Here is a 19,880-nt window from a genome sequence, read left to right as displayed (position 1 = left end):
ACCGAACCATTCAACATTATCGAGGTCATCGTGGAGTTTGATGTCCAAACCAACTCTAGGTAAGTTTTTTGAAATTGATCCAGTTGGTTTAAGGTTCACTTTAACTTGAAGCGAGCCTGTTGATGAAATTCGATATGTGGTAATAGTTTCGAAACCCCAATTCAATATTGGCGGGGAAATAAATGTTACGGCGGTAATAATAACTTCGTCTTCAGAGGGCTCCACATTGAATGAGCGAAGCTGGGATGTCATCGCATCCAAACCATATCGTTGATAGTAAGGAAAGTCAAATGGCATATCATTATCGGTCGGTGCTCGCCAAAAACCTGGTGCAATTGAGGATATTGGTATTTCACCTGACTTCAAGGTCATTGGACTTGTAAAATTCCATTGGCACAAACCACCACGAGCTGCATCAAATATAAATAAGAAATCTGATCCTGTGATCCTGTACTTCGTTCTAGATGAAACAACATCCAAATGTGATGTGTTTGTAGAAAGACCGCGGGGAATAGAGCTTTCGTCAGAAGCTGAGAGTTTGTGCTGCATCCACGCGAGCTCATGACCGGCATCAGCCCAAGCTGTGGGAAATTTTTGCTGGAATGTGACTGTAATTCATAGCTCGCCAGTTTCGCCCTCCCGAGCAATAATAGACGGCAATTTCATCCCAGACATTTCTCCAGGGGGAGTATCTAGAATTGCCAGACTTCCTGATTTCAAAATCTTTCGGCTGCATTCAAGGATTAGAAATTACAGTTTTCAAGGTGCAATAGATGTTAACAAACCTAGTCCCAAACATCTCAATTTTATATGAAGCGGCGACGTGATCAAGGTCTATGAAATCATAACCATTGTAAATGAAGATTTCATCACGACTCACCCAAGCATGAATTGGAGCAATGACTTTCTTAAGTTCTGTCAAGCCAGGTGTGGGTGTATGGTCACTATAGCACAGGCCATCCATGACAAATGTATTGTCGTTCGGAACATCGCCAAAGTCACCGCCATATGCATAAAAACCTTCTTTGCCCGGTTCTTCTTTCCATAGTCCATGGTTCGCCCATTCCCAAATCCATCCACCTTGGAGTCTTGCGTAATTTTGGAACGCAGCCTGATAATCCCTTAAACCTCCAGGACCATTACCCATGGCATGGCCATATTCACATAACACAATAGGCTTATCAAAAGAACCACCAGATTTACCAGTAGTCTTCGCGTGCTTTTTAAGGGCATCGATTGGTGGATACATGTAGGAGTACATGTCTGCCGATTTCGTTTCAGTATCACCTTCGTAATGGACCAATCGACTCGGATCAACTTTCTTTGCATAATCGTACATTGACTTATGATTTTGCCCGTAAAATGCCTCGTTTCCGAGAGACCATATGATGACCGACGGGTGGTTTTTATCTCTATGTATAAGTTGGCTTATTCGGTAAATGTATGCATCGTGCCAAGTTTCGTTATCGGAGGTAAATTTAGCGGCTTGTGGAAAGATCAACTTCTTGCGCTCTTCGTCAGGTATTGATTCTGGAATATCAGCCGGGTATGCTACGGCATCATAGAATCCATGACACTCTAAGTCTGCTTCATCAATGACCCACAGCCCGAGTTCATCACACAAATCATACAACCCCGGATGAGATGGGTAATGCGAGCAGCGTAGAGCATTGATATTATGCTGCTTCATCAACAGCAAATCTTGTTTGACAAAAGATAATGGTACTGCACGTCCGAAATGTGGATGATGATCGTGGCGATTTACACCATTGAATAGAATATCTTTTCCATTGACTGTTATGAGACCATTTTTAAGTTCGACAGAACGAAAGCCGACGTTTTGGTGAAGTGTGTGGGTAATCTTGTCGTCCACATAGACTGAAATTTCAAGCTGGTATAAATACGGTGTTTCAGCAGTCCATTTCTTAGGTTGGGATACCAACAAGCTCAGTTTCCTGGTACCAGACTCAAAACCTCCAGCGCAAGCTGATATGATTTCATCACTGTTGGAAATATCTCGTAACGACAAAACCACCTCACCGGGAGAGGAAGCAAACAAATCCAGAGCAACTTCCAAAGTTGCATCATGTAATTTTCATCGAGCTTAGGTGTAACAAAATAGTCGTCTATCCTGCCATTTGAAGGAAATTATAAGAGATTCACATCTCTGAAGATACCTGGCACAACAATTTGTAAGTATATGTTTGATTATCCCTCTCTCAATGGGTCAAGTCATACCCGATAACCACCATTGATCTTGATCCTCAATATATGATCCATCACACCACTGATATACACGAACCCACACTTCATTTGAGCTTGCTCGGTTCAAAAATGTCGAAACATCAAATTCTGCCGCATTTCTGGATCCTTGGGAATATCCAACAAATCGGCCATTGACCCAGACATGAAAAGCACTATCTACGCCATCGAATCTCAATCGCAATTGTGAAGATTCATTCCATGATTTCGGAACGTGAAAGGATCCGCGGTACGTCCCTGTGGTGTTTTCAGTTGGGACATGTGGAGGACAAACGGGGAATGGATAAATTGTGTTCGTATATTGAGGTCGTCCATGCCCTTGAAGTTGCCAATGACCCGGAACTGTTATGGTTTCCCACTCTAGTTCATCATCTGGTAGAGTCTCGATCTTTTTGTTTGAAACTGGTCGCCCATTCACATAGCTTTCCTTAGTATGCAATTCTGGGGCTGGTGTATTTGCTTGAGCCGGAAGTGGTGCATGTTTCGGTGTTGGAGCATAATGTAAGTCCCATCTGCCATTCAACAGGAGAGAAGAAGGTGGAATATAATATGACCTCGCTTGCAATCGATTTCGCTGGAAAATCTTCTCGTTGCAAATATCTAAGGTTAAATCATAAGCCATGATGGCGGTACTGCTAGCTGTGAGGATGTTGCGAGTCTTAAGAAGGCGATAAGCATTTACTGCAAGAAACAATATATTAGGCCTGTATTGGTATGTAGAAATATACTAAGATCTTACAAAAGTATTGATCAAAGCTATCAATACCCGGTATTCATCTTCGCCCAGATTGGGCATTGCACCACTTTTGCCCGCACCAAGTAACTCATCATTTGCTGGAAAACACTTAGATGCTTGAGTTGATGGGAGATAGGCCATGGGCTCGGGGATATATGTTCCGATAGTTTAATTCAAAATATGTTGGAGTTGTGATGGTTTGTTAACTTTTTTTGACTCCCGTCTGGCTGGGTGAAACGGGGATAAGTGAAAAGAGGGGTCAAAAGTTGGGTATATTCAATATTCTCGGTTCGGCGAATATGGAGCCGATGAGTTATCCATGCAAATTAGATTATGATAAGCAAGAGATCTTGGGTTTCAATTGTTTTTGCACCAACCCAACGTCACCGCGACTTCGAAATGCTAATTCGAAATGGAAGCTATTGCCTCCCGGATTATTGGTCGCAAATGCCTGCCGTCTTCCCCAGATTATGAATCTGGGGTACAAGCAAGGGCTGGTGATGCCGGTGTATAGCCAGAATTGATTTCTCTCGCGATTCGACGAGATTAAAAACAGGTACGACTGGTAGGCAAGAATGAGGCCAATAATGGCGGACCTGCAAATATGGAAACAGAAGGGCTTGATAGTACCTCGCGCTAACGGCCAAAGGAAGAAAATATGAGCTACACTATCGTGAGGCAGTTGGAGAGTATCCATTTGGTGCCAGTTATTCTCTTCCAGATTCGATGCTATCAGCATCCGCTGGTTATCAGAACCTGCTGGTTGGTTGATGGCACAAGCCAATGGCAATGAAGCTTTCAAGGCTTTGGTGCGACACCATAGAGAAGGTTCAAGCGATCATTCAATGGTCACTTTACGGCTTGGAGGGAAGCTGCAGCTGTTTAGACTCAAGGATTCTACAGAAGATGACGGGACTGCTCTGAGCTTATCAAAAACCCCATTCTGCTCATCTTCGTCTTTCTTGCGTGAGGGTTCCTTTCGTTCGGCATCATAGGTATTCGCCATGAAAACGAGAGGATACTTCCATTTTCACAACGATAATTTCAAGCGTGGGAATACATTATTCCAACCGCTGCAAAATGTTCACTACTTTTATCGTACCCCTCGCTTAATGAATTGGCAGAAGTTTTCAAATACCTAAGGCGCATCTTCTGGTCATGCTATATTCTTGAGAGGTGGGCTAGAACAATTGCACGAAAGTCCTCAGTGGACCAATCCAAGTGATCATCTCGCCGAGCTATCTGGTCTTCCGGAATCAGATCTTGCATCAATCGAATCGAGTATATATTAATGGGATGCTACACGACATTAAAGCCTAGCAAATCCTACTGGGAAAATGTCGAATTTATTTAGATGCCTGTTTACTTCACATCGTCAATCTACGAGGCTTTGCACATACGGTAATGATGGATACCTGGTTAGTTTTGGTCGTATATACATCCCTTTCACATCATAACATATCACAGCATGTGTTGGAACTACAACTACAGAATGGCACCGAAAAAGCGAGTAGCCTTCGCCGCTCTCGTCTCACCATCTTTGCAATCTCCTAGGTCAAGATGCCACAAATATCGGCTCGCATCTTCAAACATTAATCAAGAGATGGATATAAATTGCCTGCGATAACCGCAATCCAAGTATTGGGGCGATTTTGAGGATGATTGGCGAAATTCATGTATTTCTACATCAGGAGTTGTGGAATTACATCCGCTTTTTGCGAAATGTGTTACGGTGCGGTGCTGCAGGGTCATGCAATATGACGAGCTGGAGTATATGGGATGGATGCTCTCTAATATCGAAAGAAACATGAGCGGTGGTAGGATGCTCTTTGTTTTCCAACCTATGGATGGGACGGGAAACTGTGATGAACATCTCCTAACATTGAGTAATGTTAAGGCTAATCAGCCTGTAAATCGTACGTGATACAAGACGACAATCTATCTATAAATAAGAACTACAGATCCATCAATAACTCAGACATTCCTTCCTTATCAATAGAAATTCTAAAATGTCTTTGAAGGTATACACCAGTCCCAGTGTTATCTCCATTTATGTTTTTCCTCATCAGCTCAGCTGGCCCATGATCCAGTTCTAACCCCGCAATTAACCCGAGATTTACCCACTGCTGATAAGACGCTCGTGACTTCTAAGATCTCACAAACACAGGTATCATGATTCAAAAACATGTATACATTTCAATGAACTATTTTCACTCGAGTACGGTTTGAGTTTTCTATTGTTATACTTCGAAACGTAGATCATCTACATCGTGACATTAAATGAGGTTTGAAAGTGGATGTACATATCGACAACTCAAAGCTAGACATTCACCATGTCAGCGGAACAAACACCATTACTGTATGTACAACTGTCTCTCTGCACTCCCTCCTTTATCTTGACTTCCCGTGCAATTCATTCAAAAACCACAAAAACACACTAATCCTCTTACACAGCTCCAATGACCCTCCTCCTTCATCCTCCCTCTTAGAACCTCTCGAATCCAGCAAACAAAATGAAGAACCCTCATATCCGGAGTACTATCCTGGGAACGACGCTTTCATGAAAAGACTAGTCAGGAAAATAGATTTAAGACTTATGCCTCTGATGTTCATAACTTTTAATTTTAATTATATCGATAAGTCGATTTTGAGTAGTGCGGCTGTTTTTGGATTGGTGGAGGATACGGTGTGTATCCTTTTTCTATCCTCCTGTGTCCTAGATATTCCTTCTGCAAACGACCATGGGTTTTTTGTTGTGTTGTCGAATCTGTTTGATGCAATGAATCTAGCTGGCGTTCGACTTTTATCAAAAAGTATCCAAAATGTGTCAAACTTCAAGACCTTCCCAATTCGAACTGCAGTCCAGAAAATCCAAATTCCTCCAGTCTCCCAAAATATGACTAATATCTACCCAGCATCTCATCAACAACCAATTCAGCGCCATCTCAAGTATATTCTACTTCGGCTATCTATTCTGGGAATACCCTAGCGTCTACCTCATTCAAAAACTTCCTGTGGCAAAATACGTTGCAGCTGATATCGTGCTATGGGGTATCATCGTAGCCAGTACCGCGGCTTGTACATCTTTTGAGGGACTAATGATTGCGAGGTTTTTCACAGGCGCCGTGGAAGCAAGTATTAGTCCGGCCTTTTTGTATGTAACAAGTATGTGGTATACTAGGGATGAAATGCCTAGTCGTATGGGGTTGTGGTGAGTGATATCATTTGGATGAAGGAGGGATAAGGAAATCTAGACTGATGTGGTGTAGGTATGCAGGAAATTCATTCGGAGGCGCGGTTGCCAATCTGCTTTCTTTTGCGATTGGACAGATTCATTCTTCGTTGAAACCTTGGAGATGGTTGTATATTGTGAGTATTCCACGCAGGGGTTGAGGATAATAATTGACAAATCGTAAGATATTTGGATCGGCGACAGCGATATGGGGCTTCATTGTCCTTATTTTTCTTCCGGATACTATTTCTAGTGCGAAATTCTTGACCCTTGAGGAGAAGGAATGTGCAGAGGGGAGAGTTTCAAAGGCTGGAACTGGCATCACTATGTCTATCAAGAATGAATGGAAAGGGGATCAAGTTATCGAATGTCTAATTGATCCGAAAACATGGTTTTGTTTCTTCATCTCTTTATTTACCATGGTTCGTTACCTATTTCCGCCATCACAAAAGAAAAACATCTAACAAGATTCAGATTCCCAACGGCGGAACAACAAGCTATGCAAACATCTTGATAACAAGCTTTGGTTTCACCGGCCTCCAATCAACACTTATCTCCCTTCCTTCCTCCCTAATCTCCTTCCTAACCATCCTCTCAACCGGTCACCTAGCCTCCTCTTATCGTAACACGACCACCATCCTCCTCCCCATCTTCCTTCTTCCCCCTATCATAGGCACCTGCCTCATGAACTGGGCACCCCTCAGTTCCCTCAAACTAACAGGTTTCTACCTAATCGGATTTTCACACGGAACGATCCCCTTAACAATGAGTCTCATAGGAGCAAACACAAAAGGCACAACGAAGAAAATGACAGTTAGTGCCGTCATGTTTGTAGCGTACTGTGTGGGAAATATGTTTGGACCGCAAATATTTAGAAAGAATGAGGAGACTGGATATAGCATGGGCTTTGCAATTATCTTGGCGTGTTATTGTGTAGCGGCGGGGATGGGAATCGTGCTGAGAATTTATTTGGAGAGGGTTAATAGGAGGAGGGAGATGGAGGAGGGGGCTGAAGGGAACAGATACGGGGATATTCATGTGGTAGATGGGGTTATCGAAGGTGATTTTACAGATTTTGAGACGAGTGGTTTTAGATATAGATTGTAGTTTCGGATTCTCTGGATTGTAGCTTTTAGGCCTTTCTTAATACACTAGATACGTGCCAATTAGTCGGATATATCGAGACTATCGGAAACCTCAAAAAACACTGCCACCTTGGTCCTTTGCTCGCTTAATCATGACACACATGATTTTGAGAAAAGCACTTGTACTCTCTTTCACCACTTCCCTAACTCACTAACCTTTCCTATATAATCTCATGTCACTTCCACAATAACACCACGACAGCTAAAACTTGCAATCTTTAAAAATACCATGGATGCTTATGTCAAACTAAGCCCTAGAGCCTTCACCTAAGCCGTAATGTGAAACGCTCGAGTGATCCAAATGCAAGTACTGCGTATAGACACGACCTCTTTAGTGCAGGAAAAAGAGGTCAAAAGTTATGCGCGGGCTGTGTATACCGGCTACAGTTCCAAAAAATCCGGTGATTAACCTGAACACTGGGAACATTATGGGGTATAATGCGCGGAGTGTATCGCACATGCTGCCCATAGTTGTGTGAAGAACCCAACAGTTGACCAAGATATTACTGACGATGATTAGGTTTCTATAAAGGAGCGTGGAAACAATAGAAATGGAGAAAGTGAAATATTCTCCAATGATGTATTCCCTATTTTGACTTTGTCTTTCCTTATCCTGATGTTCGTATCTAGAATAATGGCATGGAAACAAGGCTAAAGAAATTTGACCATAATACATGTCTGATATCCGGACAAACCAACCCAGGTTTTCGTGGAACGGGATGAAGAGTGGAGGGGGAAAATGCTATTGACGCTCCAAAAAGTCGTGGAGAAACGAGACAGGGGATTGATTGATTGATTGATTGTGTTTATCGTCATAGGCCGTAGGCCCACGCGCCTTGGCGCGTGATAACCTTAGCCATCTATTCCAGTTTTGGACAAATGACGCTCAGAGGAGTATGCCTCTGAGTAGTGTACTAGCTAGCTAGGGAGGGTATTTATATACAATTTAAAGGGGCTAGGGCAGGGTTTACATGATTGCCTTCGCGACAGATTTGGGGCCGGTTGGCTTAGTGGTTAATATTGTGGTCCTCCTCGTCCACTAGATCACTGGCTCTTGATCACTCTCCCTTCCCCTCATACGTTTTTGTTGAATTATCTTGTGTATTTACTGTTTTTTTTTTTTTTTTTCCTTTTTAAAGAAAGGGGAGGAACGAAGAGAAAAAGAGAAGAGAAGAATAGAGATGTAAAGAGAAGGAAGGAGAAGAGGAGGAGAGAGAATAAGCCCTTTGAGTACCTGTTTGAAAAAGGAGATACAGTAAGTAGAGGGAAAACGAAGGAGAGGCTTTGTTTTTTTTTTTTTTTTAAGCTGCAGATACAAGCTGTGGGCAGATATCTGTGTAGAATTTGGTGGATTCAAGCCATTTGGCTAGTGCGAGACCACCTGTGGGGATGCCTAGAAGCCAGGGGATGGCTTCAGATGGTGGGCTTTTCGTAAGTGTTTTGTAAGCTTTGCCTTTCTTGCAGAAGAAGAAGTGTAACGGGGTTTTCCTTTTACCGCATGAGCAGAGAGTGTGAGCTGTAGTGTGGTTGAAGCGTTCGTGATATGCCGCAAAGTCTCCATGCTGTGATCTGGCTGCAAGAATGTAGTGAAGTGTAGCTCTTTTTAAGGAGAGAGTAATTGTATTGGAAGTGTGCTTATATTGCAGATCTTTGTAATACTGAGGGCTGACTGTGTTCCACAATTGGTTATCCGCTTTATTGGTCTTTGATCTGATTAGTCTTTTGAGGGAGGCTAACGTGCAGGCCGGGTTGGGGGGTGGGGGGAGTTTTGCCCCTTCCTTGGCTGCTTTGTCGGCCATTTCGTTGCCTGGAATGTTGAGATGCCCTGGGACCCAGTGTATGCGTATTTTACCAGGGGGGATATGTGAGAGCCTCGGTCTAGCGGCCCAGGCCTGTTTGAGCTTCAGGAAATCTTCGAAGACCGCCTGAGACGAGCCATTGAAGTGGGAGCCTAATCTTAGGGCTACTTCGTAGTTATCCAAGAAGATCCATAGGTCTGTAGCAAGTTTGATTGATGGAAGCGCTAGGGCCTTTGCTGCCCCCGTTACTGCAGCCATAGCTTCCGCGTCGAATACCTCTGCATTTGTGCCAAGTGAGAAGGAGTATTGGGCCACTTGGATATCAAATTGTGTGATTACAAAGCCACCTCCGGTGGCGCCGTCCTTGCTTTCGCTTTTTGAACCATCCGAGAAGATCTGTATATCACTCCTTGGGATCTTAGGATGGAAGGCCTTGAAGTCGTCAGCTGCTTGGGCCTTTGTTCTGCCCATCGGGCCAGCTACACGTATCTCGGCTTCTGCTCTCGATTCCTTGTGTTCCCATGAAGGGAAAGCTAATGGATTTATATATTCGGCTTTTGGTAATGCTGTGATGAAACTTGAAAGTCTTGTATCTACAGTTCGGTTCTGGTCTTTGGCTTTGATCATGCTCTTCGCTCTAATTCTGAGGGGGTGGTAAGGGTCTAGTCTGAAGGTTCGCACAGCATATGTTTGTGAGGCTAAGTTTAGCTCGATTTCGGAGGGCCTGAGTTTGGCTTCCTCGTATAGCACCGCTGTGTTCGTGGTTTTGTATACCGGTAGAATTGCTTTTGCACAAGTGAGGATCACTTTGTTGAGTAGATTTATATGGCTGTCCACTACATTTGAAATTGACTCGTTCGAGGCATTCTTCTTTAATCTGGTTCGGCCTGGCCACCATGTTTCCGAAGCAAAGTAGCATTTCTTTAGTACACAGGCTACAGCCACTCTTCTGGTGGAGTAGGAGGGTATCCCTCGGCATGTGTTATTGAAGGATCTTAGTGCATTAGCTCCTTTGAGGGCTTTTGCTGTAAGAATCTGTATATGTGGCTTGAAGTTTAGTCTTCTGTCGAAATAGACTCCAAGCCATCTGAGCGGACCAGGTTTCACCTCGATGTTCAGGGAGCCAGTGTGTACTGAGGGAGCTTCAGTTAGTGTGCGATGTCCCTTGTAGAAATGTATTAGCTCAGATTTTTTGGGGTAAAAACGAGACAGGGGAGGTCGATAAAGTCGACCCGTTGTCATGCATGACATCACGTGACATTGTATAAATTTGTGCTCAGTTATGTGAAGGTTTTCAATATCTAAAGGCCACATATTGTCGATCGTGAAGTAAATCCCGTGGCAAAATCACTTTACGACGGGTTTGAAGGCACAATTTATGTCATGCTTGAATCAATTTAACACATCACGCATCAACCCATCTAAATTTTTCCCTTCACGCAGCGTTTCGATAGACATCATCCACGCCTTAGAGGACCAGCACGGCATTTTCCTAGCATAGCATTACACGGATCTCCTCGAAATGCTACCATCAACACCCTACCCTTCCGCTGGCCCAGGGTACTGGGGTCCTGTTACATCAACGATTAATTGGTGCGAAGAAGCGCGTGTCCCTCTCCATTTCCCACGTTTCTGAATTTTGATTCGTCAAATTTCCGTCTTCACTGCTAACATGGTGTTTAGGACTACTATGCCACAGTCTATTCGGCTGAGATCGTGAACACAATTACGAATTTAATGTTTGTGTTTCTGGCTTGGAAGGGAATTGCTAGCTGTATTAGATATGGCCACGCACACGTGTTTCTTGTTGGATTTGCCAGTTATTTGGTTATTGGGGTGGGAAGCATGCTATTCCATTCTACCTTAATTTGTAATATCTCTTTTTTTCATTCCTGATGCCATCCCCCAGCCTCCTGCAGTAGTTGAAAGGTCGACAAGACTGATAACTGTTAGACCCTATGCAACTTCTCGACGAATTAGCTATGATTTACTTGGAGTGCATCTTGGCATACGCAGTTTTTGCACACCGCAAACCACCTTTGGCTCGTATCCTCATTGCTATCTCAATTTCTGCAATGGCAATCTTCATTACTTTGTACTATCACTACCTTCAGGACCCGGTCTTTCATCAGAATATGTTCGCCCTGATAACTGCCGTGGTGGTATTCCGCAGTATGTGGATAATGGAACATATACTCAATCCCAATCGCCGTGGAAGCGTCGGAAAGGTCAACACCACAGAACAGAAGAGAAGAGATGAGAGAGATTCTCACATTCTGAAAACCATGTGGAGGTTGAATTATATAGGATTGAGTTATGTAGCCATCGCATTTGCCATCTGGAATTTGGATAATATTTATTGTGGGAAGATTAGGAGATGGAGAAGGGAGGTCGGATTGCCGTGGGGAATTCTTTTAGAGGGACATGGATGGTGGTGAGTACTGTTCTTTCATGTCCATAATGTTCAGATGGACATGGAAACTAATGAATGTAGGCATATTCTGACTGGGATCGCCGCTTATAATAACCTTACCTGGTCGATTTGGTTGCGATATTGCCGCGATGGGAAGCAAGATCTTGTGGAATTGGATTGGTCGTCAACTTTCACTTCGATGCCCGTTGTGGTTAGAGCCAAGTCTCAAGAGAAGGAGCTATAAGTAAGAGTGATGTGATGAATTCATTCTAAACTGAAGATGCCAAAGCGTGGGTTAACAAGTCTTGGGGACTAGCATTAGATTCCATGGCAATCTAAGTTCTGTTCCATCCCGTTGATAAGAAGGATATGGATCACTGCATGAAATCACGACTCCTTTAAACCCATTGAGAATTAGTAGCCGAAGCACAAACCTCATTTCCACCAGAACTTTTCGTCCCCACTGGCTTCTTTCCCATCCTTCAGGTTTCCAAATCATTTTCAAAAAAATTCCGTAACAGGATTGCTTGACCTCTCTAACATTCATTATCGTCCGCTGTTTCGTCGAGGAGTTTGTTGAACTTTAATACCATGTACCACCGCTTCTCTTCCCACGTCCCAAATGCCGTCAACCTCCAAAGCAGATCCTGAAGTTCCCAAACATGTAAGATATCACCAAGAAACTCCTCGCGAGCTTTTAGATACATGCGAATGATGCAAAAGAATGGAATCGAGCATAACACTGCCATAGCTTCAAATAGCAAAACCCTATGATATATTTCGCCCTCGCGCCCATTGAATCCCGTCAAGGAGCCTCGGAAATCTATCAGGTTACTTAGAAGCACAATGGCCGCTGCACCGGAGTATAAAGAGGTGATTTCTTTGGGCGCGTCAAGGAGAGTTTTATCACAAAACTCCTTTAATTCGTTATATCGTGCGCTAACCATTTCAATGAAGCGAGGATTGCGGGAGAAAAATGATGACGATAATATCTGGATGTGGCGCTCCCCAATAGATTTGAAAGTCTCCTCCAAGCTTGCGGGCAACGGAGAAGGAGCTCCGACTCTTAGAGCGGCATAGCATTCCAACGGATTTTTCGCAGATCGTACATGTCTCAATGAAGGTTTTTGGGCGTGGGCCTGGAGACATGGTCCGCCCAAAAGCACGTCATGCCACCGCTGTGGCCAGCAGGTATAAACATTTAGTTGGTTCTGATTCTGGCACAAAAAAATTGAAAATATTGGATACTTCGGCAAACTAACCTCATCACGACCGTTCGAAATCTCTAGTGAACCAATTATTAGACACCTAAGAGGATCATTGACGTCCAGACGCCCCTTGGAAAAGTTGCGCTGACGAAGTGTAGCCTCGGTATCAGTTGAGCACTTACCAGGAATATCTAAAATATCATATATCCCCACCACAGTATGCATGGAAGCCACAGATATAATGATCGATCCATTAACCTTGCCTGACTCGCGTAGGGAGCTGGCTAGCTCACACTTACGATAAGTGTCTACTACTGGATCCTTGGAGCTAGGCATTTTAATGAAAACCACGTCATATTTGTCCTCGTCAAATTCGTATTTTCCACCACAGGAATATTCAAACCGCTTTTCGTCGAAAATGGGGCTTCTATGTGCATCATGACACCTCGGCGCTGACACTACAACACCCTTCTCTCGTAGACCGATAATGACTGATTCCGACTTACGGTTAGCAATCACGAGAGCTGTCGATACAGCATGACGAGTTGGGCCGCATAGAGCAGCATTTGAACAGTTGCATCATCATATTCTTGGCTGTAAGTTAGACCGGCGGAAGGGAGGGCATCAAATAGTGGGGACTCGGAGGTTGCTGCATAGTATGCTTCATCAACTGGAGTTGCAGTGGAAGACCGGCGCCTGTCAGAATTATCAAGCTGCATATCGGAGAGCTCCTCATCAACGGGTTCCGGTTTGGGTGTGAGTTTTGGAGAGGGTATCTCAATCCTTAGAGATGATGTCGCCATGTCGATAAAACGATACAAAGTTGGGGGAGGACCAGGACGTAACAATAGATCGAAAAGACCTACCTCAATCTTGAAAGAGGTATCAAAAGAAACAAAAGGGCCGTCGCCAAACCTAATCGCGATGTGAACTGGCAAAGTCGCATCACGTAACCTATGGCTATTTCCAAGCATGAATCTCCGAAGAGCCACGCAAAGTGAGTTGGCAATGAAGGTGACTCGCCCATCGACTTCTATTGAATTTGTGTGGGAGCCAAGACTTTGGCAACCGAACGCACGGCGCAACTCTAAATGGTTCCCGCGAGAATAACTAATAGTTTCCGAACGTGTCACGGTAAAGTTGTAAGCGTAACCATCGTTCAAAGAGTTCATCACGATGGTCCATAGTTGTGCATTTTCTGGTAAACTAGGTTTGCCACGGTACGAAGCGTCCAAGGCAAGCACCAAGGTAGTCTTCATGCTGTTTTGAGATGCCGATATTGATCCAGGAAGCCTTTCTTACTTACAGAAATGCAGCTTTTCTGCCGGCGGGTGGGTGTATTATATGATTTCTATCCTCCTTCTAGAAGGAGCTTAACTCTCTGATTTCTGAAAGGATTATCTTTCTTTGTATCTATAAACTCTTTAAGTGTAGCCCCATGCACGCATTTTCATTCTCAATCATGGGTCTTCATTATAGTATTGAATGTACCAGCACAATGTTGATCTATTGATGACATGGAAGCATATGACGACCCTCTCTACAGGAGGCATTGACCTACAAAGATCCTACGGGGCCAAAAAGGTTCAAGTCTAGGCATTAATCAAGAAGCATTTCAGCTCTTTTCAAAATCTGACAGATCGAACCACCCACGTGCATAATCTCAGTTCCGTACATAATAAACACAGAACCGTGGAATACTCATTGAATACTTCAAAGCAAACGGACCAATGATCTTTCAACTTATATAGAACATTCTAAGAAAGAACGAGAATTTTCGAGAAATTTTCACGTTACAAGAAACTCTAATTTGCAGTATTCGTGCAGGTAGTTTGTAAATATCGTGAAGCTTATGATGAGCTAGCCATCATGAAATTGCTGCAGAGAATTTTTATTGCTTCTAACATCAAGTTGCTAACAGAGGCACGCGATATTGGGTGATGTCACTTGAAGATGAAGGAGAGAATAGTTCGGATCGACCATGATCAATAATTTCAAAACGTCATTTGGCTTTGACTAAATGCTCAGAGAAGATTGTCCGGTGAAGTTCTGGGAAGGATGAAAATACCAACCCCTATCACCGATATGTGAAAAAATTTTGATCTTCCCTCAAAAGAAACTCACTTTATTTCAAATAACTCCTGAGCTTTCCAAAGCCTTGTAAATTTTTATTATTGATAAAAATCTCTTTTCAAACGCTGAAATTATAACCGGAAGTTTTCGAAGTGTTTAATTTAGATATTAGTAGTCCCATCTATTTATTCCCTTGGTGTGGGGCCACTTATAAATGAGAGTGTATAGATCGTTCATTTTACCACGAGTAGCCAATCTAATTTTATTTAAGAATTCTAGCGTGGTACTAGCTCAAGCTTCAAGTAACATATGATCTAGTTGACAACGTCAAAATATTCAAGTGTTTCCTACCCGATAGTTATAAGACACAAATCCTAAATCTCATAGGGAACTAAACTAATTCTAAATATTTAATAACTTTTTATGAGAGAGTTAAGGTAGAATCTCAGAAATAAAATAAAAAATTAAACTAAACTTGAAACATTGAATCTACTCTGCTTTTAATCACTTCAAATATCCAAACTAAAGCGTGAAAAAGACCAAAATTAATTGTCGACATTAAGAGTATCATCGTCTTATAAGTAGAATGAAATATCTAGACATGTCTTGCTACATTAGACATTTAGATACTAACCATCTGATGTACATACGGAAAATCCCTCAAATATCTACATTTGCAGATAACATTAACTATAAGACTTTCTGAGATACCAAACAATAGTTTATTATTATGCATTCAAGTCCTGAATATCGAAGGATTCCCATCCTACCCTTTCCAAAATATATAATTATCACTCCCAGATTAACAATCTTCATCCTTGATATTAAATCTACTCAATATAAAAATATCTGATAATAGTAACACAAAGTTTCTTATTGGTAGTAACAATTAAAATACTCCCATCCGATTTTTTTGATGAATGAAACCAATCAAAATAATTGAAGGTTCATTTTCAAGCCTAGAATCACAGTGTCGAGGCCTAAAGTTCTTGGCTCGATAACCTATACCTATATGGCCATAAGCTGTATCTGTAGGCTGTTTAAATGAAATTTTCATGTAAAAAGCCTTCACTGTGATGAAGTATGAAGGTATTTTGTCATCGGAATGACAAAATTTTAGATCATTTTTTTTTATTCAGGTCATTTCAAACTTTCATTCTTATTGTTCTTGGTTCACTTAATGAAGATTCGGATGCTTTTTCTGGAACAGATTATTCCACGTCAAGTGTTTTTTCTTCATTTGAAGAACATTTTGATGTCATTTTGAAGTAGTGTCACCTTTTTCTGAGGGTATTCCCTCCAAGTCGGCTCATTCAGACCTGAATTTCATTTATTTTCATTCAGAGATCTCTCGAAGTCCCTGAAAACACAAGACTTCATCCTTGAAACTAGGAAAATTTCCCAAAGTCGGCTCAAATTTAATTGCTTCACTTCTTAAAAATCGATTTTTACTCAAATGATTTGTACTTATTTTATTGTACTAGCATACCACACTTACAGTCGAAATTGGTACAAATTATTATCAGGAAAGCCACTATCTACTTAATTATTTCCTCCCAGCATTCCCAACCAAACGTAACGCTAAAAAAAATATAAAAAGTACACCAATATAATTGAAATACGCATCTAATCTACCCAATCTCGAAACAAGCCCACATTCCCGTCAAATGTTCTCAAAACTTCAACGCATATCTTCTAAGCTCCCACAAGCTGATCCAAATGTCATCTGCAAGGGGGGCAGTAACGATAGGATTGCCCTCTAGATGAGCATCTCCCTTATTAGGGACAAAGTAAGCCACCATTACCTTTTCAGATAACCCATAATGGCGCAATTTAGCATCTGCACCAACAATCTTCACAAAATTGAAGATATCTACTAACATATCTGGGTGAAAGTTCTCGCCTTCATTCCCAGAATTAGGTTGCAAGCGACGCAGAGTGGTTTCAGCAAGGTACAAGCGTAGAGGAGAACCTTTTGGTGTCTTGTCGTAGACTGCTCGAGAGATATCCGCTGGAACTCCTTGTAAAGGAGTAAAGAAGCGGAGTATTTCTATGGCCTGAAGAGCAGCATTTTGTAACTCTGGAATTATTACCTTATCTGCAAAAAACCAGAGGTCAATCAGCTTTGTAGTATGCTCAAAGGCTGTTTCCTGAGATTTCTTGATATATTCCTCTAGGTCATTTCCTTGGAGGGCGCTGAGTCTGATACCGACGGGAAGGTTCTTACGATCATCAAGCTCGAAGGCAGCGAGAGCCTTGAGGTCTTTCTTATAGACCCAATCGACCAACATGGCAAATATCTCGCGGTTAGACTCGGCGAAATTTAAGGTTTGGATTTCAGACTCGGCAAATCCAGAATTAAAGACCGCTTCGAAGTACGGAGAGACGTGGGTAAAGAAGGATTTGTGGAGGTTGAAGGGAGGGCCGTCGACTGAGCCGTTTTCACCTTTGATGTAGACAGTGACCATATCCATGGACATATTACTGTTAGAATGAGATTAGCACTTAGATCTAAAGGGACAGGAGATGCACTTCGAGGGAGAAGGTAATATGTACTTCCAATTAGGAGCCGGCCTACGATCTGTCGCTGTTATCTCAAGCCGGCTCAATCCGCGGATAGCTTCGTGAGTTCTAGCATCACCAGCAGATACAGTATCACGAGTAGGTTGGATAGTAGGGGAGTCAAGTAGATCTGCGAATCTCGAATTTGCGGCCCTATATTGGGCGGAGAATGTTTTAAGAACAGGAGCAGGTGATGAAGCAGGTAGATATTCACCTAGAAAATCCCTAACGACATTACTATACGATTGGAAAGGACCCACAGTCGTTTTAACGCTTCCACTAGTGTTAGAGACACAGCCGTACTGGCCCCAGCCAGGACTGCTGGTAATGTTCGGAAAATTGGCGGGAGGAAAGCGTTGATTTGCCAGTTAGTCGCGTTATTGTTCATGGCTGAAGAGGTTTATTGTTCTCGTAATGTTTCCAGTTTTGTCGTATAAAGTCGAACTTGTGTTTTGGGAAGGGACCTAAACGCACAGTAAATTCTCCTAAAGCCAGGTTAGCTCATCTAATCAAGTCTAAAAGAAAACTTTGACCTACTCGAGAAGCTATAAGAGTGATCTATAGTACTGAACAAGATACTATTGAATGCGAGGCGGTGTAATTCAAGAAAAGGGGACGTGAGAACAACCTAGAAGATTAGAAGTCAGGTTAGCTGCGACAGCGAGGTGGGAAAGGGTTAAGAAGGTCTAAAGATTATCTACTAACAAGTAGTTTAGTGAGTGAAACCAAGATTAGGAGTACTCCTTAGGTGTTTGGCTGGCTGATAAGAGAATGAAGTGCAATTTGAGAGTCATTTATATGCTTAATAGATACCTTAGAGAGTAATGCTGTGCAGTATTAGTAACCAAATACGGTGCTGAAGAAGAAAGGATGTCTCAACAGTACAAAGGACCGAAGAGATTCCTTCAAGAACTGCGGTCGCAGAACAAAATATCTTCCAGAAGTTACCAAGACAACTCCTCTATCAGTTTCCTCAGATGGATGAATAACTAGTCTCTAAAGAGGCTTTATGTCTAGTAATATTGATTTATGTAAAAGTAATAAAGAAATTATCTGATTCAATGATGGTATCAAGAGAGCTGCACGAAGCTTGGGGGATTTTATAGAACTTAGTCACAGACTGAAGACCTATTAAGTAACATCATGAACTACCATATATTCAAGGCTGTGTATCTGTGAATTCATTAACAATGCAAATTGGTGTTATTAACATGTTTGGTTCGAGCTGAGCTACCCTTATTTCATCTCTCGTCTGATGTCTCATTCTCTGCCGTTTCTCGCCGCTGACAGATTTTGTTCTTCAACAGAGATATGCTCCATCTTTGCAAGATACCAATCGTCAGTAAGTCAAATTCTACGCAATTAGCAGAGCCTCTCTTTTCGCTAACTACAAGTGCTCCGGCTAGGCAAACAAGCGAAAATCCTCCTTAACCCCTTTTTCAAAATCCTTCGAAACCTTTCTCACTCAACCACTCTTTGATCTCAGCTTGTTATTGCATCTTTTCATCTATAACATAGAACCAAATCATCACCACGATTTTTCGCATGGCATTCTTATGAATGATTAGATCATCAGGAGAAGAAGCGTCTATAAACTCTCGAATGTCATGAGCAGCTTGTGTTGGACAGCGTTTTAGTGATCAGACACAGACACTTTCCGCACGAGACACTCATTCCATCAAAAAAACGCTACCAATACAGATCTCAACCGATCTGAAGACTTGCTACGATGGTACTTTACCCCTGTTACCATATCTAGAGTAGGGAAAAATAATTCCACGGCTGCTCATGACTGGTAAAATACACTTAACTGTTGTCACATCTTTCTTCTGCAATACTATGACAGCGAGAATGTAGGAAATTTTTCTTTTCTTTCACTGCGATTTCCAGATAATGAGAAAGGCAAAAAGGCAGCGAGATATCAAATCATTTCTGTTCACACGGGTTTTAGTATGAAAGATAACCTCTGCAACGGTTTAGCCGAGAGGTATGATTGACTTGAGCGAAAGGCTGCCATTTCTCGATTTTCTAGAAACTAACTATCGTTCACTATAATCTTCTAATGAGGAATATATGATAAAATGAGATGATTCACACTCAGACTAGTCCACCTTGAGGAATAATGAATGAAAACTTCATTTGAAAGAAGGCGCTTGTAGGCTCCCAATCGTGGATGTGACAAATTCTATGATGCTGATAAAATGTATCTCAATCCTTAGATTATTTCATCATCACTTCTTTTCTCAAAATAGGCAAAATTTAAAGGCGAAAAGCACCAGCACAATCTTCTACAGTCCATACCAACTGCTATCAGCCATTTTCAAAATTCATAATCAAAACAAGCAATTTACTACTTTTATAAAAATCAAAATTAATACTTTAAAATAAATATATTCAATTGAAAATTTATATTCATATTTATTATATATTAGTAAATATATATATTTAAA

General features: G+C 42.0%; 7 protein-coding genes across 7 annotated transcripts; 3 read left to right on the top strand and 4 right to left on the bottom strand.

Moving 5' to 3' along the window:
* Window positions 1–615: 615 nt before the first annotated feature.
* SS1G_11763 (hypothetical protein) lies at window positions 616–2,884 on the bottom strand (the record flags this gene model as incomplete). The annotated part of the gene is made up of 3 exons (XM_001586684.1): window positions 616–730; window positions 786–1,878; window positions 2,239–2,884. The coding sequence occupies 3 exons, from the start codon at window positions 2,882–2,884 to the stop codon at window positions 616–618; spliced, it is 1,854 nt and encodes a 617-aa protein (XP_001586734.1).
* A 526-nt stretch (window positions 2,885–3,410) lies between these two features.
* SS1G_11762 (predicted protein) lies at window positions 3,411–3,993 on the top strand (the record flags this gene model as incomplete). The annotated part of the gene is made up of 2 exons (XM_001586683.1): window positions 3,411–3,504; window positions 3,677–3,993. 2 exons carry the CDS (start codon window positions 3,411–3,413, stop codon window positions 3,991–3,993), a joined length of 411 nt encoding a protein of 136 aa, XP_001586733.1.
* A 1,338-nt stretch (window positions 3,994–5,331) lies between these two features.
* On the top strand, window positions 5,332–7,465 carry SS1G_11761 (hypothetical protein; the record flags this gene model as incomplete). Its single annotated transcript, XM_001586682.1, has 8 exons — window positions 5,332–5,357; window positions 5,453–5,684; window positions 5,914–5,947; window positions 6,119–6,152; window positions 6,268–6,367; window positions 6,416–6,652; window positions 6,705–7,290; window positions 7,401–7,465. 8 exons carry the CDS (start codon window positions 5,332–5,334, stop codon window positions 7,463–7,465), a joined length of 1,314 nt encoding a protein of 437 aa, XP_001586732.1.
* A 1,211-nt stretch (window positions 7,466–8,676) lies between these two features.
* Window positions 8,677–9,801, bottom strand: SS1G_11760 (hypothetical protein; the record flags this gene model as incomplete). The annotated part of the gene is made up of 1 exon (XM_001586681.1): window positions 8,677–9,801. One exon carries the CDS (start codon window positions 9,799–9,801, stop codon window positions 8,677–8,679), a length of 1,125 nt encoding a protein of 374 aa, XP_001586731.1.
* Window positions 9,802–11,132: 1,331 nt separating this feature from the next.
* Window positions 11,133–11,831, top strand: SS1G_11759 (hypothetical protein; the record flags this gene model as incomplete). Its single annotated transcript, XM_001586680.1, has 2 exons — window positions 11,133–11,608; window positions 11,669–11,831. 2 exons carry the CDS (start codon window positions 11,133–11,135, stop codon window positions 11,829–11,831), a joined length of 639 nt encoding a protein of 212 aa, XP_001586730.1.
* Window positions 11,832–12,133: 302 nt separating this feature from the next.
* Window positions 12,134–13,598, bottom strand: SS1G_11758 (predicted protein; the record flags this gene model as incomplete). Its single annotated transcript, XM_001586679.1, has 5 exons — window positions 12,134–12,234; window positions 12,423–12,765; window positions 12,850–12,872; window positions 13,095–13,296; window positions 13,368–13,598. 5 exons carry the CDS (start codon window positions 13,596–13,598, stop codon window positions 12,134–12,136), a joined length of 900 nt encoding a protein of 299 aa, XP_001586729.1.
* A 2,943-nt stretch (window positions 13,599–16,541) lies between these two features.
* Window positions 16,542–17,348, bottom strand: SS1G_11757 (predicted protein; the record flags this gene model as incomplete). Its single annotated transcript, XM_001586678.1, has 1 exon — window positions 16,542–17,348. One exon carries the CDS (start codon window positions 17,346–17,348, stop codon window positions 16,542–16,544), a length of 807 nt encoding a protein of 268 aa, XP_001586728.1.
* Between the last annotated feature and the right edge of the window lie 2,532 nt (window positions 17,349–19,880).

This window comes from Sclerotinia sclerotiorum, genomic scaffold, assembly GCF_000146945.2.
Source record: "Sclerotinia sclerotiorum 1980 UF-70 scaffold_20 genomic scaffold, whole genome shotgun sequence".
Classification (NCBI taxonomy): Eukaryota; Fungi; Ascomycota; class Leotiomycetes; order Helotiales; family Sclerotiniaceae; genus Sclerotinia; species Sclerotinia sclerotiorum.
Note: the sequence above shows the minus strand (reverse complement) of the source record. Positions and strands in the feature narration are given on the sequence as shown.